The 25,956-nt window shown below is 45.5% G+C and overlaps 1 protein-coding gene across 2 annotated transcripts in view; it reads right to left on the reverse strand.

The window, feature by feature from the left end:
* Window positions 1-25,956, reverse strand: part of spg11 (SPG11 vesicle trafficking associated, spatacsin) — a 230,978-nt gene that overhangs the window by 20,470 nt on the left and 184,552 nt on the right. For both annotated transcript variants that reach the window (XM_072470406.1, XM_072470405.1), the window contains exons 32-37: window positions 24,196-24,394; window positions 17,552-17,689; window positions 16,234-16,367; window positions 13,833-13,940; window positions 12,448-12,616; window positions 6,463-6,539 (exon numbers count right to left, since the gene is read on the reverse strand). In XM_072470406.1, the coding sequence (XP_072326507.1) occupies window positions 6,463-6,539; window positions 12,448-12,616; window positions 13,833-13,940; window positions 16,234-16,367; window positions 17,552-17,689; window positions 24,196-24,394 (825 nt within the window). The remainder of the gene's footprint in view (window positions 1-6,462; window positions 6,540-12,447; window positions 12,617-13,832; window positions 13,941-16,233; window positions 16,368-17,551; window positions 17,690-24,195; window positions 24,395-25,956) is intronic.

A 25,956-nucleotide genomic window follows, 5' to 3' on the forward strand; every position in this document is an offset into this window, starting at 1 on the left:
CTGCGTGTTCTTGATAAGTATGTACCGGTCAGGCAGGGAGGAAGGTGCCGAGCGAGGGAACCGTGGTTTACCAAAGAAGTGGAATCTCTTGTTAAGAGGAAGAAGGAGGCCTATGTGAAGATGAGGTGTGAAGTTTCAGTTGGGGCGATGGATAGTTACAAGGTAGCGAGGAAGGATCTAAAGAGAGAGCTAAGACGAGCAAGGAGGGGACATGAGAAGTATTTGGCAGGAAGGATCAAGGAAAACCCAAAAGCTTTCTATAGGTATGTCAGGAATAAGCGAATGACTAGGGAAAGAGTAGGACCAGTCAAGGACAGGGATGGGAAGTTGTGTGTAGAGTCTGAAGAGATAGGCGAGATACTAAATGAATATTTTTCGTCAGTATTCACTCAGGAAAAAGACAATGTTGTGGAGGAGAATGCTGAGCTCCAGGTAAATAGATTAGATGGCATTGAGGTACGTAGGGAAGAGGTGTTGGCAATTCTGGACAGGCTGAAAATAGATAAGTCCCCGGGACCTGATGGGATTTATCCTAGGATTCTCTGGGAGGCCAGGGAAGAGATTGCTGGACCATTGACTTTGATTTTTAAGTCATCATTGGCTACAGGAATAGTGCCAGAGGACTGGAGGATAGCAAATGTGGTCCCTTTGTTCAAAAAGGGGGGCAGAGACAACCCCGGCAACTATAGACCGGTGAGCCTCACGTCTGTAGTGGGTAAAGTCTTGGAGGGATTATAAGAGACAAGATTTATAATCATCTAATAGGAATAATATGATAGGGATAGTCAGCATGGCTTTGCGAAGGGTAGGTCATGCCTCACAAACCTTATCGAGTTCTTTGAGAAGGTGACTGAACAGGTAGATGAGGGTAGAGCAGTTGATGTGGTGTATATGGATTTCAGCAAAGCGTTTGATAAGGTTCCCCACGGTAGGCTATTGCAGAAAATACGGAGGCTGGGGATTGAGGGTGATTTAGAGATGTGGATCAGGAATTGGCTAGCTGAAAGAAGACAGAGGGTGGTGGTTGATGGGAAATGTTCAGAATGGAGTTCAGTCACAAGTGGAGTACCACAAGGATCTGTTCTGGGGCCGTTGCTGTTTGTCATTTTTATCAATGACCTAGAGGAAGGCGCAGAAGGGTGGGTGAGTAAATTTGCAGACGATACTAAAGTCGGTGGTGTTGTCGATAGTGTGGAAGGATGTAGCAGGTTACAGAGGGATATAGATAAGCTGCAGAGCTGGGCTGAGAGGTGGCAAATGGAGTTTAATGTAGAGAAGTGTGAGGTGATTCACTTTGGAAGGAATAACAGGAATGTGGAATATTTGGCTAATGGTAAAGTACTTGAAAGTGTGGATGAGCAGAGGGATCTAGGTGTCCATGTACATAGATCCCTGAAAGTTGCCACCCAGGTTGGTAGGGTTGTGAAGAAGTCCTATGGAGTGTTGGCCTTTATTGGTAGAGGGATTGAGTTCCGGAGTCAAGAGGTCATGTTGCAGCTGTACAAAACTCTGGTACGGCCGCATTTGGAGTATTGCGTACAGTTCTGGTCACCGCATTATAGGAAGGACGTGGAGGCTTTGGAGCGGGTGCAGAGGAGATTTACCAGGACGTTGCCTGGCATGGAAGGAAAATCTTATGAGGAAAGGCTGATGGACTTGAGGTTGTTTTCGTTGGAGAGAAGAAGGTTAAGAGGAGACTTAATAGAGGCATACAAAATGATCAGGGGGTTGGATAGGGTGGACAGTGAGAGCCTTCTCCCGCGGATGGAAATGACTGGCACGAGGGGACATAGCTTTAAACTGAGGGGTAATAGATATAGGACAGAGGTCAGAGGTAGGTTCTTTACGCAAAGAGTAGTGAGGCCGTGGAATGCCCTACCTGCTACAGTAGTGAACTCGCCAACATTGAGGGCATTTAAAAGTTTATTGGATAAACATGTGGATGATAATGGTATAGTGTAGGTTAGATGGCTTTTGTTTCGGTGCAACATCGTGGGCCGAAGGGCCTGTACTGCGCTGTATTGTTCTATGTTCTATGATTTGGGGCAGCACGGTGGCGCAGTGAGTTAGCACAGCGCCGAGGTCCCAGGTTCAATCCTGGCTCTGGGTCACTGTCCGGGTGGAGTTTGCACATTCTCCCCGTGTTTGCATGGGTTTCGCCCCCACAACCCAAAAGATGTGCAAGCAAGGTGGATTGGCCACGCTAAATTGCCCTTAATTGGAAAAAAATTGAATTGGGTACTCCAAATGTTTAACAAAAAAAAAAACACAGCTAGGATTTTTCTCTGACCACTTTGCAAGTTATCTGATAGACAAAAAGAGCCCTCCTATGAAATAATATCACTCGCTAACAAAAGGACCTCCGAGTAAGCCAAGTGGCCGTTGGAAAGTTAGGTTTGGGAATACAGGCACCTTATGCCTAGTTTACGGCAGTCAAAACCGTGAAGCCATAAAACCATAAGATATAGGACCAGAATCAGGCCATTTGGCCCATCGAGTCTGCTCCGCCATTCAATCATGGCTGATATTTATCTCATCCCCATTCTCCTGCCTTCCCCCCCATAACCCCTGATCCCCTTATTAATCAAGAACTTATCTATCTCTGTCTTAAAGACAGTCAAGTGATTTGGCCTCCACAGCCTTCTGTGGCAAAGAGTTCCACAGATTCACCACCCTCTGGCTGAAGAAATTCCTCCTCATCTTTGTTTTAAAGGATCGTCCCTTTAGTCTGAGATTGTGTCCTCTGGTTCTAGTTTTTCCTACAAGTGGAAGCATCCTCTCCACGTCCACTCTATCCAGGGCGCCTCAGTATCCTGTAAGTTTCAATTAGATCCCCCTCTTATCCTTCTGAAATTCATCAAGTACAGGTCCCGAGTCCTCAACCGTTCCTCATATGACAAGCTCTTCATTCCAGGGATCATTCTTGTGAACCTCCTCTGGACCCTTTCCAAGGCCAGCATATTCTTCCTTAGATACAGGGCCCAAAACTGCTCACAATACTCCAAATGGGGTCTGACCAGAGCCTTATACAGCCTCAGCAGTACATCCCTGCTCTTGTATTCTAGCCCTCTCAACATGAATGCTAACATTGCATTTGCCTTCTTAACTGCCAACTGAACCTGCATGCTAATCCTAAGTCCCTTTGTGCTTCACATTTCTGAAGCATTTCCCCATTTCAAAAATAGTCTATGCGTCTATTCTATAATAATAATAATCGCTTATTGCCACAAGTAGGCTTCAATTAAGTTCCTGTGAAAAGCCCCTAATCGCCACATTCTGCGCCTGTTCGGGGAGGCCGGTACGGGAATTGAACCCGCGCTGCTGGCATTGTTCTGCATTACAAGCCAGCTGTTTAGCCCGCTGTGCTAAACGAGCCTCTACCTTCCTACCAAAGGGCATAATCTCACACTTGTCCACATGATATTCTATCTGCCACTTCTTTGCCCATTCTCCTAGCCTGGCCAAGTCCATCTGCAGCCTAGCCACTTCCACATTACCTGTCCCTCTACATATCTTTGTATCATCTGCAAACTTAACAATGCCCACAGTTCCTTCTTCCAGGTCACTGATGTACATCCTGAATAGTTGCAGTCCCGTCCATGTGGATCCGGTTGCCATCCTGAAAAAGACCCCTCGCCCCCCCACTCTCTGCCTTCTGCCAGTCAACCAATCCTCTATCCATGCCAGAACCTTGCCCCCAAACACCATGGGCTCTTATCTTACTTAGTAGCCTCTGGTCACCTTGTCAAAATGGCCTTCTAGTAATCCAAATACATCACGTCCACTGGTTCTCCTTTGTCTAACTTCCTCGTTACCTCCTCAAGGAATTCTAACAGATGTGTCAGGCACAACCTCACCATGGGCAACTTCTGAATCCAACCTTCGTTGTATCTGAGGTTCTGTGTAGTTTGAATGAGATGTTAAACCAACATCCCATCCATCCTCTCCGGGAGTGTAAAGTATCCCACAATGGTATTTCGAAGAGCACCAAGGAGTGTCCTGGCCAATATTTACCCTTCAACAACACTTATATTACAGCAGTACTCAATTGCTGAGTTGGCTATGTGGCACTTTGTGATGCCCAGAGTTTCTGAACAGCACCATTTGATTGCAAGCTTTTCTTATTATTTCTTTCCAATATGACAGGCTTGTGGAGAGCTGTTTGTTGGCAAATGGAGTTTAATGTAGAGAAGTGTGAGGTGATTCACTTTGGAAGGAATAACAGGAATGCGGAATATTTGGCTAATGGTAAAGTTCTTGAAAGTGTGGATGAGCAGAGGGATCTAGGTGTCCATGTACATAGATCCCTGAAAGTTGCCACCCAGGTTGATAGGGTTGTGAAGAAGGCCTATGGAGTGTTGGCCTTTATTGGTAGAGGGATTGAGTTCCGGAGTCGGGAGGTCATGTTGCAGCTGTACAGAACTCTGGTACGGCCGCATTTGGAGTATTGCGTACAGTTCTGGTCACCGCATTATAGGAAGGACGTGGAGGCTTTGGAGCGGGTGCAGAGGAGATTTACCAGGATGTTGCCTGGTATGGAGGGAAAATCTTATGAGGAAAGGCTGATGGACTTGAGGTTGTTTTCGTTGGAGAGAAGAAGGTTAAGAGGAGACTTAATAGAGGCATACAAAATGATCAGGGGGTTGGATAGGGTGGACAGTGAGAGCCTTCTCCCGCGGATGGATATGGCTGGCACGAGGGGACATAACTTTAAACTGAGGGGTAATAGATATAGGACAGAGGTCAGAGGTAGGTTCTTTATGCAAAGAGTAGTGAGGCCGTGGAATGCCCTACCTGCTACAGTAGTGAACTCGCCAACATTGAGGGCATTTAAAAGTTTATTGGATAAACATATGGATGATAATGGCATAGTGTAGGTTAGATGGCTTTTGTTTCGGTGCAACATCGTGGGCCGAAGGGCCTGTACTGCGCTGTATTGTTCTATGTTCTATGTTGTGAGAAGCAAGAGACTTGTTTTTCATTCACTAGGCTGAGAGACACTTATCGGAAAGATAATTTAGCAGTCTGTTTCTGAGTGATAAGTGATCCAGGGAGTGTACATGATGTAAAATTGGAAATTCATTTCACAGTCGTTCCAAATGTCAAACTTAATGTCACTCGTGTCTTCAGAGAGTTCAGACAGAGACAGGTTTGTGGATTATCAAGATTTACAATTACACGAATCACTTGCTTTGGATATCTCGAAATTAAATCTTGGATCATAATTTCCAATGACAATTTCTGCAGAAATGGGGCAGGGTGGTTAGGGGATAGAGACTGAATTAGCAAGTTTGAATCGACCATGCACAATTGAAAATTAATGCTTTTCTTTCTGAACCATGGATTTTAGTGGATGTGTATCCATATAAAACAGCGCCCATTTGTACAGCATCTTTCGTGATCTCAGGTTGGCCAAAGTGCTTTCCTCTGAAGTACTTTTGAAAGGTGGGATGATCACAGTTTTCACATCTGCATTTGTGTCTCCTGTGAGGTTATGCACTGTGGGTACTTCATTTGTCAACTTGAATGGGGTGAAGAATAGTAATTTAAAAAAAATTCTTATCTGGGACGTGGGCTGAGCTGGCATTTATAGCCCGTTCCTAATTGCCTCAGCCCTTAGACTGAGTGACCCACCATCGGTCTGGAGTCACATGTAGGCTAGATCAGGTAAGGGTAGCAGATTTCCTTCCCTAAAGGACATTAGTGAACTGGATGGGTTTCTACCACAATTGGCTAGATTTTTTTTAAATTCCAGATTTTTATTCAAATCTCACCACCTGCCGATTTGAAGCCTGCTTCTCTGGGTCATTAGTCCAGCGACAATATCACCACACCACCGCCTCCTCCTATCCATCACAGTATGTTTCATATCCCCTCACAATGGCCCTTCCATCAGCGGCCTCCACTTAACACCCCTCCCACTCAAATGTTTTGACCCCTGTCTGTCAGCTCTCCCAGGCGGGACTTCCTCCTGATGAGGGGCAGAAGCCAAGCACTTGTTGCAGTATCGGTGGTGACAAGGGAAACTCCGCCGTCTGGAAAATCCAGCAAACAGCAGACAAAATCACTCGCTGCCTCCTTAAATCCTCACATATGGAAACCCTGTGATGGGGTTCACTACACAATTTAATATTGATTGAATATCTCATGCTACAAATCTGTTATTTGGATGAGACATTGAACCATGGGCTGACCTCCTACCTGCTTAAATGGACATGATGGTTCGCCTGCTGTCCTGGCCAACATTCCTCCCTCAATAAATGTCACAAACTGGTTATTTGTCTCATTGGTGCCCAAGAGTTATTGAGTTTGTCTACAGTTTTTCGCACTTCAAGAGCAATTCATATGCAGGACAAGGTTCTATATACGTGAAACTATTCATTTACTTTTTGTAACCATAGATTGCACATGTTTAAATATCTAATAGTTTGCAAATTGAACGCTAAATATCAAGACAGCTACCTTTGAGTAGCTCTCAGCAGCATCTTTCAGAAAAGTCAAGACCTTCAGCAGTGATTTCTTCAATTCAGGGCTCACCTCTGAAATATGGAAAGGAAAATCAGGTCACGCGCCTTAGGGAATCTCCAAATCAGGCACCAGAATTAGGATACAGGGTTTAAAAAAATACTAAGTGCTCATAAAAATTTATCGGCAACAGTGGAGCAAAGATGGTCCAAATAAATAAAATTACAGCTGAAAGAACCTCAATTGCTCCATCGATAACACATTTAAAAACACTTTTGGATGCAAGATTCAGATTTATTTGTGCAATTGTTCAGTTTTAGACAATTAACTTCCTCCTATTCAACTCCAATAAACCATTTGCAGCTGGTCCATCTGGCTGAATGAAAAGCCAAATCCCCAGAGAGAAGACCATCGGAGCTTGGAATAAAACAATAGCAGCACAGAGGAATAGAGGCGTTGGTGTAGCGGTATTGTCACTGTGCTGGTGATCCAGAGACAAAGGGTAATACTCTGGTGGAAACTGAATCCAATAAATATCTGGAATGATGAACAGACCCATTGTCCAATGTCCTGTAGGGAAGGAAATCTGCCGCCTCACCCCTGGTCTGACCTGCATATGACTCCTGATCCACAGCAATGTGGTTGACTCTAAATGCCCTCTGAAAGGCCCAGCAAGACACTCGAAGTTGTATCAAACCGCTATGAAGTGAATACTAAGGAAATAAATCTTTTTCTTTGGCATCGACCTAGGCACTGGAACCGATAACTTGTCGACCCTGCAAAGTCCTTATTAACGTCTGGGGGCTTGTGCCAAAATTGGGAGAGCTGTCTCATACTGACATAATCATACCATACAGATAACGCCCCAGATACCCCCATTACCGTCCCTGGTACGTCCTGTTCCACAAGGACAGACCCAGCAGAGGTGGCGGCACAGTGATATACAATTAGGGGTGGGGTTGCTCTGGGAGTCCTCAACATCGACTCTGGACCCCATGAAGTCTCATTGGCTTCAGGTCAAATATGGGCAAGAAAACCTTCTGCTGATACATCAGTATTCTTCCATGTTGAACACCACGGTGGAAGCATGGAGGGTAGCAAAGGCACACGGGCCGGTTTAGCACAATGGGCTAAACAGCTGGCTTGTAATGCAGAACAAGGCCAGCAGCGCAGGTTCAATTCCCGTACCGGGCTCCCCGAACAGGCGCCGCAATGTGGCGACTCGGGGCTTTTCACAGTAACTTAATTGAAGCTTGCTTGTGACAATAAGCGGTTATTATTATTACAATGGTCTGGGCGGGGGACTTCAATGTCCATCACCAAGAGTGATTCAGCAGCTACTGACCAAACAAGTCGAGTCAGATGATGAGGAAATCAACAAGTGGAAAAAACAACCTGCCTGCTGCAGATGCAGCCTCAGTAGACGTGACCACTGCACAGTCCTTGTGGAGACAAAGTTCCGTCTTCACATTGAGGACACCATCTATCGTGTTAAATGGGATAGATTCAGAACAGATCTAGCATTCATGAGGTGCTGTGGGCCATCAGCAGCAGCAGAATTGTACTCGGCCACAATCTGTAACCTCATGGCCCGGCATATCCCCCACTCTACCGTTACTACCAAGCCTGGTTCAATGAAGAGTGCAGGAGAACATGCCAGGCAGCACCAGGCATACCTAAAAATGAAGTGTCAATTTGGTGAAGCTACAACACTGGGCTACTTGCATTGCCAAATAAAATAAGCAGATCTAAGTGATCCCACAACCAACGGATCAGGTCTAAGCTCCGCAGTCCTGCCACACCCAGTTGTGAATGTTGGTGGACAATTAAGCAACTCTCTGGAGGAGGAGGCTCCACAAATATCCCCGGCAACCCTGTGCAAAAGACAAGGCTGAAGCATTCAGACTAATTTTCAGCCAGAAGTGCCAAGTGGATGATCCATCTTGGTCTCCCCAAGAGGTCCCCAGCATCAGCCAATTCCATTCACCCTACATGAAATCAAGGCTGAAGGCACTGGATACTGCCAAGGCTTCGGACCCTGACAATATTCCGGCAATAGCACTTACACCTTGTGCTCCAGAACTTGCTGCATCCCTAGCCAAGCTGTTCCAGTACAGCTACAACACCGGCAATGTAGAAAATTGCCCAGGTGTGTCCTGTACACAAGAAACAGGACAAATTCAACCTGGCCAATTACTGCCCTATCAGTCTACTCTCCATCATCAGCAAAGTGATGGAAGGAGTCATCAACAGTGCTATCAAGCGGCACTTACTCAGCAATAACCTGCTCACAGATGCGCAGTTTGGGTTCCGCCAGGGTCACTCAGTTCCAGACCTCATTGCAGCCTTGGTTCAAACATGGACAAAAGAGCTGAATTCCAGAGGCAAGGTGAGAGTAACTGCCTTGACGTCAAGGCACGTTTTGACTGAGTGCAGCATCAAGGAGCCCTAACTAAACTGGAGTCAATGGGAATCAGGGACAAAACTGGTTTGAGTTATACCCGGCACAAAGGAACATGGTTCTGGTGGTTGGAGCTCAATCATCTCAGTTCCAGGACATCACAGCAGGAGTTCCTCAGAGGCTCAACCATCTTCAGCTGCTTCATCAAATACATTCCTTCCAACATAAGATCACATGTGGGGATGTTCGTTGATGGTTGTACATGTTCAGCATCTTTCGCGACTCCTCAGATAATCCGTGTTCCTCAGGGCAGCACGGTAGCATTGTGGTTAGCACAATTGCTTCACAGCTCCAGGGTCCTAGGTTCGATTCCGGCTTGGGTCACTGTCTGTGCGGAGTCTGCACGTCCTCCCCGTGTGTGCGTGGGTTTCCTCCGGGTGCTCCGGTTTCCTCCCACAGTCCAAAGATGTGCAGGGTAGGTGGATTGGCCATGATAAATTGCCCTTAGCGTCCAAAATTGCCCTTAGTGTTGTGTGGGGTTACTGGGTTATGGGGATAGGGTGGAGGTGTTGACCTTGGGTAGGGTGCTCTTTCCAAGAGCCGGTGCAGACTCGATGGGCCGAATGGCCTCCTTCTGCACTGTACATTCTATGAGATAATGAAGGAGTTGGATTACGAGGAGAGGTAGAGTAGACTGGGACTGTACTCGTTGGAATTTAGAAGGATGAGGGGGGATCTTATAGAAACATATAACATTTTGAAGGGAATAGATAGGATAGATGCGGGCAGGTTGTTTCCACTGGCGGGTGAAAGCAGAAATAGGAGGCATAGCCTCAAAATAAGGGGAAGTAGATTTAGGACTGAGTTTAGGAGGAACTTCTTCATCCAAAGGGTTGTGAATCTATGGAATTCCTTGCCCAGTGAAGCAGTTGAGGCTCCTTCATTAAATGTTTTTAAGATAAAGATAGATAGTTTTTTGAAGACTAAAGGGATTAAGGGTTATGGTGTTTGGGCCGGAAAGTGGAGCTGAGTCCACAAAAGATCAGCCATGATCTCATTGAATGGCGGAGCAGGCTCGAGGGGCCAGATTGCCTACTCCAAGGGGCTGTTTAGCACAGGGCTAAATCGCTGGCTTTGAAAGCAGACTAAGGCAGGCCAGCAGCACGGTTCAATTCCCGTACCAGCCTCCCCGAACAGGCGCTGGAATGTGACGACCAGGGTCTTTTCACAGTAACTTCATTTGAAGCCTACTTGTGACAATAAGCGATTTTCATTTCATTTCCTGTTCCTAGTTCTTATGTTCTTATGAAGCAGTCCATGGAAAACGCAGCAAGACCTGGACAACATCCAGGCTTGGGCTGTCAATTGACAAGTTACATTCGCGCCTCATAAGTGCCAGGCAATGACCATCTCCAATAAGAGAGAATCAAACAATCAGCCCTTGCCATTCAACGGCATTACCATCACTGAATCCCCCACAATCCTGGAGGTTATCATTGATCACAAACTGAAATGGACTAGCTATGGGGGCGGCACAGTGGCACAGTCATTAGCACTGCTACCTCACAGCACCAGGGACCCGGGTTCAATTCCAACCTTGGGTGACTGTGTGGAATTTGCACTTTCTCCCCGTGTCTGCGTGGGTTTCCTCCGGGTGCTCCGGTTTCCTCTCTCAGTCCAAAGATGTGCAGGTTTGGTGGATTGGCCACACTGAATTTCCCCTTTGTGTCCAAAAGGTTAGGTGAGGTTACTGGGATAGCTAGGATCCTCTTTCAGAGGGTCAGTGCAGATTCAATGGGTCGAATGGCCTCCTTCTGCACTGTAGTGATTCTATGATTCTTCTATATAAATACTGTGAGTGCAAGAGGCTAAGGGGGAGTAACAACTCCCCTGACTCCCCAAAGCCAGTCCGCAATCTGCAAGTCACAAGTCAGGAGTGTAATGGAATACTCTTCACTTGCCTGGATTGTGGGCAGCACGGTAGCATTGTGGATAGCACAATTGCTTCACAGTTCCAGGGTCCCAGGTTCGATTCTGGCTTGGGTCACTGTCTGTGCTGAGTCTGCACATCCTCCCTGTGTGTGCGTGGGTTTCCTCCGGGTGCTCCGGTTTCCTCCCACAGTCCAAAGATGTGCAGGTTAGGTGGATTGGCCATGATAAATTGCCCTTAGTGTCCAAAATTGCCCTTAGTGTTGGGTGGGTTTGCTGGGTTGTGGGGATGGGGTGGAGGTGTTGACCTCGGGTGGGGTGCTCTTTCCGGGAGCCGGTGCAGACTCGATGGGTCAGGTAGCCTCCTTCTGCACTGTAAATTCTATGAGTGCAGCTTCAACAACACTCAAGAAGCTCGACACCATCCAGGACAAAGCAGCCCAGCTTGATTGCTCCCCCTTCCACAAACATTCAATCCCTCCACCACCGAAGAACAGTGCCAGCCGTGTCTCCCATCGACAAGATTTACTGCAGGAACTAACCAAGTTTCCTTAGGCAGCACCTTCCAAGACCACTACCACTACCATCTAGAAGGGCAGCAGATACCTGGGAACACCTGCAAGAAACAATACATTTCACTGTATACTAATACATGTGACAATAATAAATCAAATCAAAAAACACCATCACCTGGAGGTTCCCCTCCAGTTCACTCACCACCCAGACTTGGAAATATATCGCCGTTCCTTCATTGTCGCTGGGTCAAAAATCTTGGAACTCCCTCCCTAACAGCACAGTGGAAGTACCTTCACCTCAGGGACTGCAGCGGTTGAAGAAGGTAACTCACCCCTGCTTGTTCAAGGTAACTCAAGGGATGGGCAACAAATGCTGGCATAGCATGCCATGAATTTTTTTTTGGCAGATCAGGCCCCGCCTCCAAACCTGGCCACACTCGCTGGTTGGCATGGAGAGATTCCACAGATTGTCTTTGCTTTAGAAAGGATGGCTCGAGTTGGGACCATTTTCTTAGGTGAGCCGGTTCTTGAAGGCCTGGTTTAGAAACATCATTCTTTTCCTCAAAGTAAATTTACTACAAAACTGACTTCGTGTACACTCAGTATTAAATAGTTTGGTTTGATCTTTTTCGTCATTTTGACTGATTTCAAACCTGGTTTGTTTACAGGGAAATCTCGACACCCTCATAATAATAATCTTTATTATTGTCACAAGTAGGCTTACATTAACACTGCAATGAAGTTACTGTGAAAAGCCTCTATAATATCTATACTTTTACTGTGAAATCAACTTTCGATCTGCAGTAAAATCACACCCAGTCTCTTGCTCTCTCTCTTTCTGTCGCACTCTGTCTCTGTCCAGCTTTCCCATTTTAAATACATGAATACTTTTTACATAGAATATCATTTCTATTTCCATGGTGCTGCCCAGCTGCACTGGTTCATGAAGATCTTGTGCTGTGACGACTAAATGAGTCTTCGTGGAGAACTGTAATCTGATCAGCACAATTCCGAGTTTATTCGTGGATGGAATCTCCCAATTGCATCCAAAGCGGAAACTCAACTCTTTTGTTTTATGGATTATTGTAACTTCAGAACAGAAAGCAAAGCTGAGCAGTTTCCCCATTCGACACTCACCCCAGGGTTTTGACTCGATAATTTTAAGCTGTACACGGGCTGCACCCTCGTGGTTTTCCCCAATCTCACGACACATGCTGAAGCAGAAAGCCACCATGTTGTGTTTCTCACTATCCCCAGGGAGACAGCGTTTGATGTAGTCAAGCAGAGCAGTCTTCAGGTCTCCATTCTGGATTGCAGCAAAAGAAGCTCCTAAAAATCACTCAGTACATTATTTGGAACATGAGCAAAATTAAAACAAGATAGATAGATTGCTGGTGAGCACATACGATGTGCCAAAGTAGCAGTGTTAATAATGGCAGCTCTCTACGCAATGAGAACCTGATCTGCCTTATATGGGTCCAGTTGCCTAGTGGTAATGGCACTGGACTCAAAATCCAGACGTTGACAGGAAATTCTTCCACAGCAAATTAGGAAATTGAATTCAGTAAATCTGCACATTTGTGGGAATATCAGATCAAATTAATTGGTGTAAAAATCCAACAGGTTCACTAAGGTCCATCAGGTGGACCTGCTACCTCTTCCCAGCTGGGATCACATGTGACTTTATCAGCACCCCATCCACCACCACCTGAAACATTCACTCCCTCTACCACTGACGCACAGTAGCCACAGTGAGTACCGTCTACAAAAAGCACTGCAACTCACCAAGGCTGCTTGACAGCACCTTACAATCCCATTATCTCCATCATCTAAAAGGACAAGGGCAGTAGATATATGGGAACACCACCACCTGCAATTTTCCTCCAAGTCACACACCGTCCTGACTTGCAAATATATCACCGTTCCTTCACTGGCGCTGGGTCAAAATCCTGGAACCCCTGCCCTAACGGCACTGTGGGTTTACCTACACCCCATGGACTGCAGATGTTCAAGTCGGCAGTTCATCACCACCATTAGGCATGGACAATAAATGCTGGCTTTACTAGCGATGCTCACATTGCAAGGAAGAATGAAAGAAACTCCAGTCCTGCACTATACGGTGATTCATATGCCCTTAGGGCAACGAGGGGTGGGCAACGTATCCATACCAATGTTGCAAACAGCTATAGAACAAACACCTTTAGAAAAGCTTTGATTTTGTTCCCGAACACCAATCTTGCTATAGCAGTACAACAGGCCAACAGAATTCTGGCTTCATAAACATCTGTAGGATGACTAGTGTGAAATCCTTCAGTCATGTATGACCTTATCAACCTAGTAAATATGCTCTCATGTTGGCATGGTGTTCAAAATCAGAACCTTTCTGCCTTGTAGTAAACAATGAGGATGCCAACAAAATATCTTCGAAATAGACCACAACTTAAAAAAGTGGAAAGGGAAGATTCTTGAATTGCTGCACTAACTACTTTCCCAGTCTATTTCCCCAGACAATCCTTACCTACCGATTCAACATTTTTCCTCAGCAGCATTTCAAACCTATGATTTTCATGCAGAAGGTCAAATATGTACGTCATGTCATTGTATCGGCCAATACCAGTGACCAGCCGGACCTGGGGAGAAGAGAATATTCACACTCTAGTTAATTCTCTTCAACGAGGTGCCTTTCATACTTTCTCTTAGTTAACCCTCGAAACTCAGTAGGGTTTGGGAAGCCAATGGATCCAAGCATGGCTTAACAACATACATGTTCATCGGGAAGGATGAGAACTCATTTAGCACCTAACCATAGCGAAACCTGGCAAAACGCATAACAGTGTGAACTGGGACTTGGGACAATTATATAGACACATTTCGTAGCCAACAAGGCCTCATCAATTTAACTGGTTTAGTGCTCTTTATTCTACTGATTTATGGTGGAATGTTAGATTAGGCACTGTTCTTTCAATCGGCCAAAGGGAGCTTTAACCTCGACATGAACAAGCCAATTGAACTGGGATGAAAGTTTAGTCTCACACCAAATAAGGAATAAGTTTAAAAATAGACAAGGACAATGTGATTTACTAAATTGGCAAGCTGCAATATTTTTTTTTAAATGATCTGTCAGGGAAATGGATAATTATCTGACTCGTTTACATTCTCTTTTTTTTTTTAAATTTAAAGTACCCAATTCTTTTTTCCCCCACAATTAAGGGGTAATTTAGCGTGGCCAATCCACCTACCCTGCACATCTTTGGGTTGTGGGAGGAGAAAGTGCAAACTCCACATGGATAGTGACCCAGGGCCAGGATCATAGAACATACAGTGCAGAAGGAGGCCATTCGGCCCATCGAGTCTGCACCCACCCACTTCAGCCCTCACTTCAACCCTATCCCTGTAGCCCAATAGCCCCTCCTAACCTTTTTTGGTCACTAAGGGCAATTTATCATGGCCAATCCACCCAACCTGCACATCTTTGGACTGTGGGAGGAAACCGGAACACCCGGAGGAAACCCACGCAGACACGGGGAGAACGTGCAGACTCCGCATAGTGACCCAGCGGGGAATCAAACCCGGGTCCTTGGCGCCATGAGGCAGCAGTGCTAACCACCGCACCACCCTCTCATTTACATTTTCAATAAGAGTTGGTCAGCCTCATTGTCATGGCTGACACTCAAACTGATTCAATAAGGGATTACTTGGAAGACAAACGATCAACCCCTGAAATGCCAGTTTGCACAACTCCACAGTCTTGACAATGAGCTTAATTCATGGTCTAGATTGGTTGACATATTGACATATGCTTGGTAGAAGATGGTTAACATCTCAGTATTAACATCGATGACATAAAAGGCATCCTCTTGGCACAAAGACACTGACCCCATTGTTAATTCATTTGTGTAGCCAGGATCCATGTGATGGACAGGAATTTATTTTCATTCACAACAGCAGTACAGGTTGCCAAATGTGTAAAACAAAACATAATTTATGACAGGATTTTAATCTGTGGATCGATTCTGCCTTCTAAATATTGATAACACTTGCGTTATCTTACTTGGTAATAAATCAAGGCTGTGTTCTATTTACAACCTTTTAAAAGGAATCCAAGGAGGGCTCCACATAATGTCAGGCACAATCTACCACAGCTCAGGGGTAAATATTAGCACTGCAGCACTCAAGGACTTCCAGTTTATTAGACACTACATATTAAAAGTATTGGGAGAAAGTCCTCTCCACACTTTGAGATTCAGTTTTAACACCAGCACCTCCCTCAATGCTGCACGAGGCTGTCAGTCTAACAATCTGTGCATTAGTTCTGGAGTAGGGCTCCACCGACAATCTTCAGGAGGTCAGAGATTTACCAACTGGGCCGAGGCGACACCAGTTTCAATGAAAATATGTATGAATGCAGATTTAAGGTAGTAAAGAAAGCTACTTTCCAAATGAAATCAAGAGTGCTCCCTGTTGCCTCAACAACTCCCTGGAGCGAGGTGAGATTTTGGATTGAAAGGATGCTGAAAATATGAACAGAGATGACATTGTACCGAGGGAGGTGCCAAACACTACTAACTGGATGTATGATATTCAAGTGACATAATGGCCCTGGACAGTTAATGAAATACATCCTCAACCACAAAGCAACAATTATGCTACTTTATGGCAAACTATAAACTTTCCAAAGTTATAAAAGAAACTTGGGAGCACAGAGAACCCAGAATAGGATGTGTATAAGCTGCAACAATCTGGATGTCCATGAGTATCTTTGATCGATAGTGGGACAGAATTACACAATTTTGGATTGTTCCACTTCCTCCCCCAGCAGGATAGCATCATCAGTTCATAGTCGTAGTTCTAATTATACCTACATACTTGGAATAAAAGCGCGATCACTTGTTGATATACAGCAATGTATGACTGGGTCCATACCATGAGGCTGTACTCTTCTTTGGGTGCCAGGTGTTTGTGACTGAGATGGCGTGCAGCTTGCAACACTCTACTGATCCCCTCCATGTGACAGGTCAGGCTAAAGCAGTCATGTGCCAAAATGAGTAGTTCTACAGCTTTAGGATCCATGAAAAGAGAAAGCAGACAAAGACGGGCATCAGCTATTTTACACCAGAAAGAATGAAACCGCTTCCAGTTCATACAATGCCTTTCATGACTTCATTACTTCCCAAAGTACTTTACAACTAATGATGTACTTTGGGAGTTCAGCCACTGGTCGCCGCAGCCAATTGGTGCGCAACAAGCTCCGAAAAACAGCAACAAATAACCAAATCATCTATTTTGAGATTTTGGTTGAGTAGATGGATTTTGACTAGGCACCAAGAGAACACCTCTGCTGTTCGAATGATGCCCGCCCAGGGACCTTTAGCATTCACCCAAGATGGGTAGAAGGGGCCTTAATTTGGCATCAGATCTGAAATAGTGGGCCTCTGATCGTGTAGCATTCCCTCAGCACTGCACAGCATTGTGTGTGTCAGCCTAGATTATACGTTCAAATCTCTGGACTGGGGCTTGAACCCATAACCTCCTGATTCAGAGTCGAGAGTGACGCCACTGAGCTGCAGTGGAGGTCCTTCTCCTGGGTCGCTGCAATGAAGGCTAAAGAGCCCAAACCTTTTATTTTTAATGGTGGTAAACGGAACAACTACACTCATCAGACACAAGCTCCCCACTCTGAGCTTTCATACAGTATTCAATAACAAGTTTCAAATTGGATAAGTAAGTGAAAGGGAGATATGGGGGGGGGGGGGGGGGGGGGGCTGGAAGCGAGACCAGAGTTAAAATCTCCTGATTTTGGCAGGGATACTATCGCAAGCCAGTGGTCACTCCGTCCTAATGACAGCCCCCTGTTGGAGGCCAACCCAGTATTTATAAACTGTATTCTCCACTCCACTCCCTGAGCCAATTGGATGTGGGTTAGAAATTCCAACTCGGAGGCAGGAATGCGGCCAGTAAACCAAAGACTCATTCCGGACCCAAAGGTTGTGGGTTTCTAAAAAGCAGCAGCTAATTTGGGGCCTGTGCCTCCATTCGGTTCAGCTCATTAGTTCTCTTGGACAGACCGACTAATTCTGAAAATGATTTCTGAAAACTGTTTTTGAGCAAGTTGGAGAGCTGAGAATTGGAAAATAAAAGTGAGAATTACAAAAAAGATTGGCTTTTCTCTTTAAACGCAAATGATTAATGTCATATAATTGCATGAGGTAATGGTGGTAGTGTAAAATTTTTAGTTACTTACTGCACTCCAGCTCCCCATTTGGAATGGATGAAATTTTATCCAATAGCTTGGTGCCAACAAGGATTGGGTCTTGGCACAGTTTAGCGAGGTGTAGGAAGGCCTCTCTGCCATCGAGCAGGTTATAGATCTGTCTGACGCCTGTCAAAGGCAATGAAGAGACCAGCAGCCATTACAAAGCTGAACTACACCTTTCTGACAAATACTCTCTACCCAACTTGTTTTAATTAAGGTTCCATTTCCTAGAACACTTTTTTTATATAAACATTTTATTGCGGTATTTATGGTTTTATAACAACAACAGAATAAACAATGTACATGAGAATATAAACATAGTGCAACCCCCCCCCCCCCCCAACATTGACCCTCTCAAGGCGAGCTTGATTTTCTCCAAACAGAGAAAGCTAGCCATGTCCGATAGCCAGGTCTCCGTCTTCGGAGGCTTTGGGTTCCTCCAAGCTAATAGTATCCGTCTCCGGGCTACCAGGGAAGCAAAGGCTAGAATGTCTGCCTCCTTCTCCTCCTGGATTCCCGGGTCTTCCGACACTCCGAAAATCGCCACCTCTGGACTCGGTGCCACCCTTGTTTTCAACACTTTGGACATGACATTCGCAAACACCTGCCAGAGTCTCCTAAGCTTCGGGCATGCCCAGAACATATGGACATGGTTCGCTGACCCTCCCGCACACCTATCTTCTACCCCAAAGAACCTGCTCATCCGAGCCACTGTCACGTGAGCCCGGTGAACGACCTTGAACTGTATCAGGCTGAGCCTGGCACATGATGTGGACGCGTTGACTCTACTCAATGCGTCCACCCAGAGACCATCATCTATCTCTCCTCCTAACTCCTTCTCCCACTTGCGTTTTAACTCCTCGGTCTGCACCTCCTCTGACCCCATAAACGCCTTGTAAATGTCAGAAACCCTCCCTTCTCCCACCCACATTCTGGAAACTACCCTGTCCTGTATCCCCCTTGGCGGCAGGAGCGGGAAGGTTGAGACCTGCCTGCGTAGGAAGTCCCGCACCTGCAGGTACCTAAACTAATTTCCTCTCATCAATCCAAATTTCTCCTCCAGCTCCCTCAGACCAGGAAAGCTCCCCTCTATAAACATATCTCCCATCCTCTCAATCCCTGCTCTCTACCATCTCCGGAACCCTCCATCCAGCCTTCCCGGGGCAAACTGGTGATTATTACAGATTGGGGACCAGACCGATGCACCCTCTGCTCCCACATGTCTCCTCCATTGCCCCCAGACTCTCAGGGCCGCCACCACCACGGGGCTGGTGGAGTACCGTGCCTGCAGGAACGGCAGAGGCGCAGTTACCAATGCCCCCAAACTAGTGCCCTTGCATGATGCCGCCTCCACATGCTCCCACACCAGCCCTACCCCCACCACCCACTTCCTAATCATGGCTATATTCGCCGCCCAGTAATAATTACTAAAGTTCGGGAGTGCCAGCCCGCCCTCCCCCTGGCTCCACTCCAGCAACATCTTTTTACACTCGCGGGGTCTTACCCGCCCATACAAAGCCAGTGATCACCTTATTGACCAGTCTAAAGGAGGACCGCGGAATAAAGATGGGGATACACAAACTCAAACAGGAATCTCGGGAGGACTGTCATTTTCACTGTCTGCACCCTCCCAGCTAGTGACAACGGGAGCGTGTCCCACCTTCGGAAATCGTCCTTCACTTGGTCTACTAATCGGGCTAAATTGAACTTGTGTAGCCGTTCCAATTCCTGCGCCACCTGAATGCCGAGGTCCCGAAAGCTTCCCCCGACTACCCGAAACGGCAGCTCCCCCAATCGCCTCTCCTGTCCCCTTGCCTTGATCGCAAACATCTCACTTTTCCCCATATTCAGTTTATACCCCGAAAACCGGCTTCCCAGAACACTTTTAAACAACAGAACGCCCCTTTTCCAAAACAGGGCCGGTTGAATCACTGTCCCGTAAATGCTTCGACCTGGATCCGCGCCAGATTCTGGCTAAAAGCTTTCTCCTTTGCTGACTGAAAAGAGCAAAGTTAAATGAAACTGGACAGTCTGAATGCAACTCGCAAATGCTGCAGGACATCACCACAAAGCTGTACTCCCAGTGTATATACTTTGTAAAATATGAAGCTTTTATCTCCTTTGGAATCAAAGGACTCCCAGTAAACTACTTTGTGTAAAGAACATTGTTGTTTGTAATTAAGCAGTGATACAATTTACAAAATGTTTGGTTAATGTACAAGTAATGAAAGGGCTTATGATCAACTGGCGCCTGCAGTTCTAATTAGCCTGGATGCGAATAATAAAATAGACATTTTCTTCTGGCCTGCGTCAGCCCGAGTCAGTTGGCAGCTTATGGGTCCAAGCCACACTTCAGGACTCGAGAACGTAACAGAGGTTGACGTATAATGCAATACTGAGGGAGTGCTGCATTGTCGAATGCACCTTCCCTTCAACATAAATCAAAGCCTTGGCTGGATGTTAAAGATCCCTTCACACTAATCGGAAAGGCAGAGAGAGAATTCTATTTGTGTCAACAGCAACAAGACAAATGGACAGTCGTTTCAGCTATTGTTTATGGGGCATTATGTAGCCCTACATAATGACAGGTACTGTATTTTAAAACTTAATGGTTGTGAAACACTTGTCGACTTCCTCAAGTATTAAGGAATATTACAATATTCTTCCTAATGAAGCTCTAAATGATTTTGCTCATCAAGGTGTAAGGGGCAAAGAACCCACCCTTGCATATATCATTTTAATAAAATATATAGATATGCTCATCATTATCTATAAATATTTTAAACTGGACAAAGTCCTAAAATGGCTGCATCTAGAGTGCCTACAGTGCAGAAGGGGGTCATTCGGCCCATTGAGTCTGCACCTATCCTCCAAAGCAGCACCCTACCTAGGCCCACGCCCCCACCCTAATCCCATAATCCTACCTAACCGTTGGACATTAAGGGGCAATTCAGCAAGGCCAATCCACCTAACTTGCACATTTTGGACTGTGGGAGGAAACCTACACAGACACGGCGGGGACGTGCAAACTCTGCACAGTTACCCAAGGTCGGAATCTAATTTGGGTCTCAGGTGCTGTGAGACAGCAGTGTTAACCACTGTGCCGCTTCGTCTGTGTGTGACTCTGAACAAAAGGGAATAACTGAAATTAACGGGGAACTTGCACCTCGTTAGCCCCAAAGAGGCACTAACAACCCCATGTGGGCTGCACAGACCAAATTCAAAGACAGTTATACAAAGGCCATCTGAATTTCATAACCCAGGCTGGCCAACAGGAGTCTGCTTGTCTGATGAGACAAAGGGCCCCACAACCTTCCTTTCAACTATTGACAGTTTCAGGGACCCAGATGAGGGGAAACACATCCTTTATCAAAGACAGTGTGGAGGGGTGGGGTGGGTGTCATGTGACATGGGTCTCGGCTTTGTGGAACTAATAATATTGCCTTGCTGACCTGCAAAGTCTCAGACTGTGGTTTACCGTCTAACTAGCAGCCTCACAAATAAGGAGCCCTGACCTGGGTGGACATGTGGCCCCCATTTACACTGCGTCTGCTGAAAATTCTGTTCCATCACCTAGAAGATTCTCTGCCCATCTCATCGTGTGAAATAACACTACCGGAAAGGTAAATTCTACATCGGTCTTTCAGCCCACCAACCTCTTTGAAGGAATACTTCATTGGGAATTTGATTCTGGACTCCTAAAAGCACATGAAACAAAATTTATTTTCTCTGTGGTCTCTGCACTGTAAAACTTTTTTCTCTCCATCCCTCTATTACTGTATGAATGTAAAAGAGGCAACATTACAACCCTCCTCGTGTTTTGAATGTGTGCAAATAAACTAACCCTTTGAGTTCACCCTTATCTTCAGTTTGCTGTGGGGTTATTAATAGAGAATTGGATCGTACCAAGACCAGTGGGTTGGCGAATATGCGAACATTTATAAAGAGGAAAACTAATTAAAACACCTTTTGTTTACCGATGGGTGGCAAGAGAGAAATCGGTGCCTCCTGTGGCAACAAAGGTGTTTACTAGAGAATATGCCACCTGCTCAATGAAAATTAATTTTGATGCAAGTATTTCTAGTTCTCTTTTCTCCTCTCCTGAAGGTAATGTGTCACACTATTTCCACCAGCAATGACATCCCCTTTACATCTTATCTTGTCTGTTCTCGTGATCAGGGCCTCGTCAGCAAGTGTTGTCAAGTTGTTCCATTTAGGGGAGGGAAGCACAGCCAATTTTGATCCCATCTACGTCAAACATCCATACATTAATTTGTTACATCAGCAGGATCTCTGGAGCTTCTGCAGACACTGGCTCTAATTTAGTGACCCCCTGCCTTGCCCCAGAGAACAGCTAATTCAGCTCAGATCAGGAACGGAACAGATCCTCATGGCACATTTAACCACTAAGCTATCAAAGGAAACAACTTATGGTAAATGCCACAAGCTCTAAACATAATTTTGTTTAGCCTCATTCAGTGGAATGTTTGGCCCCTTTCACTAGAGGCATTGTGCTTGGGATATCTGCATGTAGGGTTATATCTGGTTATATAAAAACCCAAGAGAGGAAGGCTCTATTTTTATACAGCATGTGCTAATGACCTGGAAGCTGCTGCCCATGAGTAATGGAAGCAGAAATGATCAACGATTTAAAAAGGAAATTGAATGGACACTTGAAGGAAATAAACTTGCAGGTCTAGTAAGGGCCTGACTGGATTGTTACACAGACAGCATAAACTTGGGAGTCAAATAGCCTCCTTCTGTGGCTGAGATGACAAAGAACTAAAATCCAAAACAATTCTTCATGTGATTATATCCATAAGTGTGGAAGACCATGTAGCGGAGACCAATTCTTTTTTTTTTTAAATATAAATTTAGAGTACCCGTGAGTGGAACAGGAGAGATTGCTGGTGATGGTGACCCCCCAGGAACTTAAAGCTATCGACCATCTCCACTTCGGAGCCATCGATGCAGACGGGAGTGTGTGTCGTGTTACGCTTCCTGAAGTCGATGATCAGTTCCTTGGTCTTTCCAACATTGAGAGAGAGGTTGGTCAAATACTTCTCTCCCTGTGCAGGAATTCTGAAGCCAACAGCAGCACCCAATAGACAAAGGGTGGTTGATATACACAACAGGGCCGTCAGCTTAAAGAGATTAAAGTTCAGGGGAAAGACATTCAGATTGAAGAGGAGCCTCTACTAGAAATGTTACGCTGACCTCTTTCAGATGCCGTCAGTCCTGCACATCTGGACTGTTATTATATGATTAATGATAAATAAATAGGAAATTGTTGAGGTTATAGAATACGGTAATAATAAGCAGATGGGGCTGCTTGGGGAACAGGCATGTCTCACTTTTTCAGGGACCTCCAACCCTAATATATAAATATCTATTACAGTATTCCGAGAAAGCTCATGTTACCTCTGGAGTTCCTTCAATATGAAAAAAGTATGCACTTAAATCAACTGCGTTTGAAGTCATGAGCCAGATTTTGTAAAAGGAAACACTCCTTTCAGACTTCACTGATCAAACTTTATTTGTTTAACAAAAAACAACCTTGTAGCAAAGCCTCACTCAGTCATTGACATTCGGAAAGGTTTCTGAATCCCAAATGACCTTTGCAGCGATCAGTGCATTTCTCTTCAAACCTTATCTTTGAAAACCAGAATCAAACAGATGAACAAAATAAAATTTTCTTTCTAAATGCCGTGTATGCTTTTGAGAATTAGACAAAGAAAGGAACAAAACCTGAACTTCTTTGTGGGTTCCACATGGTGGGGTGACGGCGGGAAAGTAGAATATCTCCAGGTGGATAAATTAGATACTTCAAGCACTCCGCTGGCTAAGAAACTAACTGATATACAGCACAAAGTGTAGGAATAGGTCATTTGGTCCAGCTGAGCTGGTGCTTACACTCCACCCATTCATGGGTTGTGGGCATTGCTGGCTGGCTGGCCAGCATTTGTTGCCAATCCCCAATTGCCCTCGAGAAGGTGGTGGTGAGCTGCCATCATGAACCTCTGCAGTCCATGTTGTGTAGGTACACCCACGTTGCTGTTAGGTAGGGAGTTCCAGGAATTTTACCCAAGAACAGTGAAGGAATGGCGATATATTGGCAGGGGAAGAGGCCTGGCCTGTTTTGACAGGCTGCAGAGCCCAAACCAGATGCCCCATTGCAGCTTACCAGGTTTAGGCCGATTTACTGGGAATAATGGAAAGCTGGTGGTCCTGCTGAATAGAGACCAGACCTCCTTCAAGTTAAATGTATTTTTATCAATGTTTCCGCTCTGCAGCCAGTCAGACTGAAGAGAACATCCACAAACACATGCACAGTTAAATTGGAAGCAGCCACAGTGATAGGCTTGGGAGGGGTCAACCGTACTATTGTTATGCTCACCAATTTCGCCCCTGACCCAACCCCTCTCTCCGAGTCCATCGTTTGGGTTGAAGGGGGTGGGGGCGGAGAGGAAAGGGGGGGGGGGAGACAAAGAGGGCATGTTTCCCCCATAGTAGATAGAATATATTTAGCGAGAAAGAGTTCAACAAAACTGCAAAACATTCACGTGCAGTTTAGTGGTCTAATGAGGAGCAGAACTCCCATAGGCTTCCCAAAACCGAGATATAATGTTTACCTTTGGCTTCTGCTGAAGAGAGTGAAGCCTGAACAACCTCATCAGCTAGAAGTGCTGCCACTGCTTCCGGCTTCAGTCCCTGGGTTGTGATAAATGCCTGGGCTTTTTTATATCGGTCAGGTCGTTGAGATGACAACACTTCCCGCAGAACCGTGTCGGAATCCTGGGTTGATATATCATTGAAAGAACAGCCAAGCTCCTTTTGGGTAACAAAGTAAACTATGGGTGGCTAATGCTTATTATACAGTTATTAATAACGTCAAACCATCTTAAAACAAAATGGGAAACCAATGTGAAATTATGAAACAAAACGCATGAGCAATATTCAAGAGAAAATGGATAACTTTGTCACTGTGTATTAGTGCTTTAATATACTGAAGCGTACTTAGTAATGTTTCCTTAATAAAGTCAGCAAAAATGCAAAATACAATGACAAGATTCTCCAGCACAGGCACATTGGCTCCTTTCCCCTGCTACAAGAATTCATGATTATCATAGAATTTAGTGCAGAAGGAGGCTATTCGGCCCATCGAGTTTGCACCGATTCTTGGAAAGAGCACCCTACCCAAGGTCCACACCTCCACCCTATCCCCATAACCCAGTAACCCCACCCAACACTAAGGGCAATTTTGGACACTAAGGGCAATTTATCATGGCCAATCCACCTAACCTGCACATCTTTGGACTGTGGGAGGAAACCGGAGTACCCGGAGGAAACCCACACACACACGGGGAGGATGTGCAGACTCCGCACAGACAGTGACCCAAGCCGGAATTGAACCTGGGGCCCTGGAGCTGTGAAGCAATTGTGCTATCCACAATGCTACCGGGCTGCCCTTATCTTATACTAAACATGTACCTTGACAAGTCTTGCATGTCGTCTCTGAAAATGTTACCCTGCCTTCCCCCACAAAACACCATTTCTCACGATCCAAGCCTCTTTGGGGCTGGTTTAGCACAGTGGGCTAAACAGCTGGCTTGTAATGCAGAACAAGGCCAGCAGCGCGGGTTCAATTCCCGTACCGGCCTCCCCGAACAGGCGCCGGAATGTGGCGACTAGGGGCTTTTCACAGTAACTTAATTGAAGCCTACTTGTGACAATAAGCGATTATTACTATTATTTAGCTGTCTGATGATTGGTTAACCTTTTTCCTGGTTTGCCCCTCTCCCATTTGTCTACTCCCATCAGATTCTCGTTTCTATGAATCGTGCATGGCAGTCTTTCCTCCCAGTGCTCGATATCTCCTTTCAATGGGCCCCAATGAGAATGATTGTACAGAGACAGTCAGACTGTAGCAGCCCTGGTACTAAACACCTAATCCCTGGACACAATCTGGGCCAGTACAAATGTCAGTATTTTCAAAATTAACACCAAGGTGAAAGAGCCTTCCTAACATAATACATATCAAAATAGCTTTGGACTACAGAAATAAAGCCTTGTTTATATCCAACATAATGTGGCCAAACTTTCATTTATTGTAAATATCCATTTTACTGCAAAACACTCTTGCTATAAATGAAGAAATATTAGACTGAGCTACTTACTGTACACACTAAAAAAGGGCAGAATTAAACAAGTCTCTAGAACTGCAGCCAGAATGAAGCTCATAGTTCACATGAACACAGGTACTAAATTATCTTGGGAGTTTATTTATAGGTCACAGAATTATTTCGGCGCTAGAGGTCGCCATTTGGCCCATCTTGTCGGCACCAGCTCTCCAAACGAGCGCTATGACTTAGTGCCATTCTCCTGCCTTTACC

The sequence above is a fragment of the Scyliorhinus torazame genome, chromosome 12 (assembly GCF_047496885.1).
Source record: "Scyliorhinus torazame isolate Kashiwa2021f chromosome 12, sScyTor2.1, whole genome shotgun sequence".
Taxonomy (NCBI): Eukaryota; Metazoa; Chordata; class Chondrichthyes; order Carcharhiniformes; family Scyliorhinidae; genus Scyliorhinus; species Scyliorhinus torazame.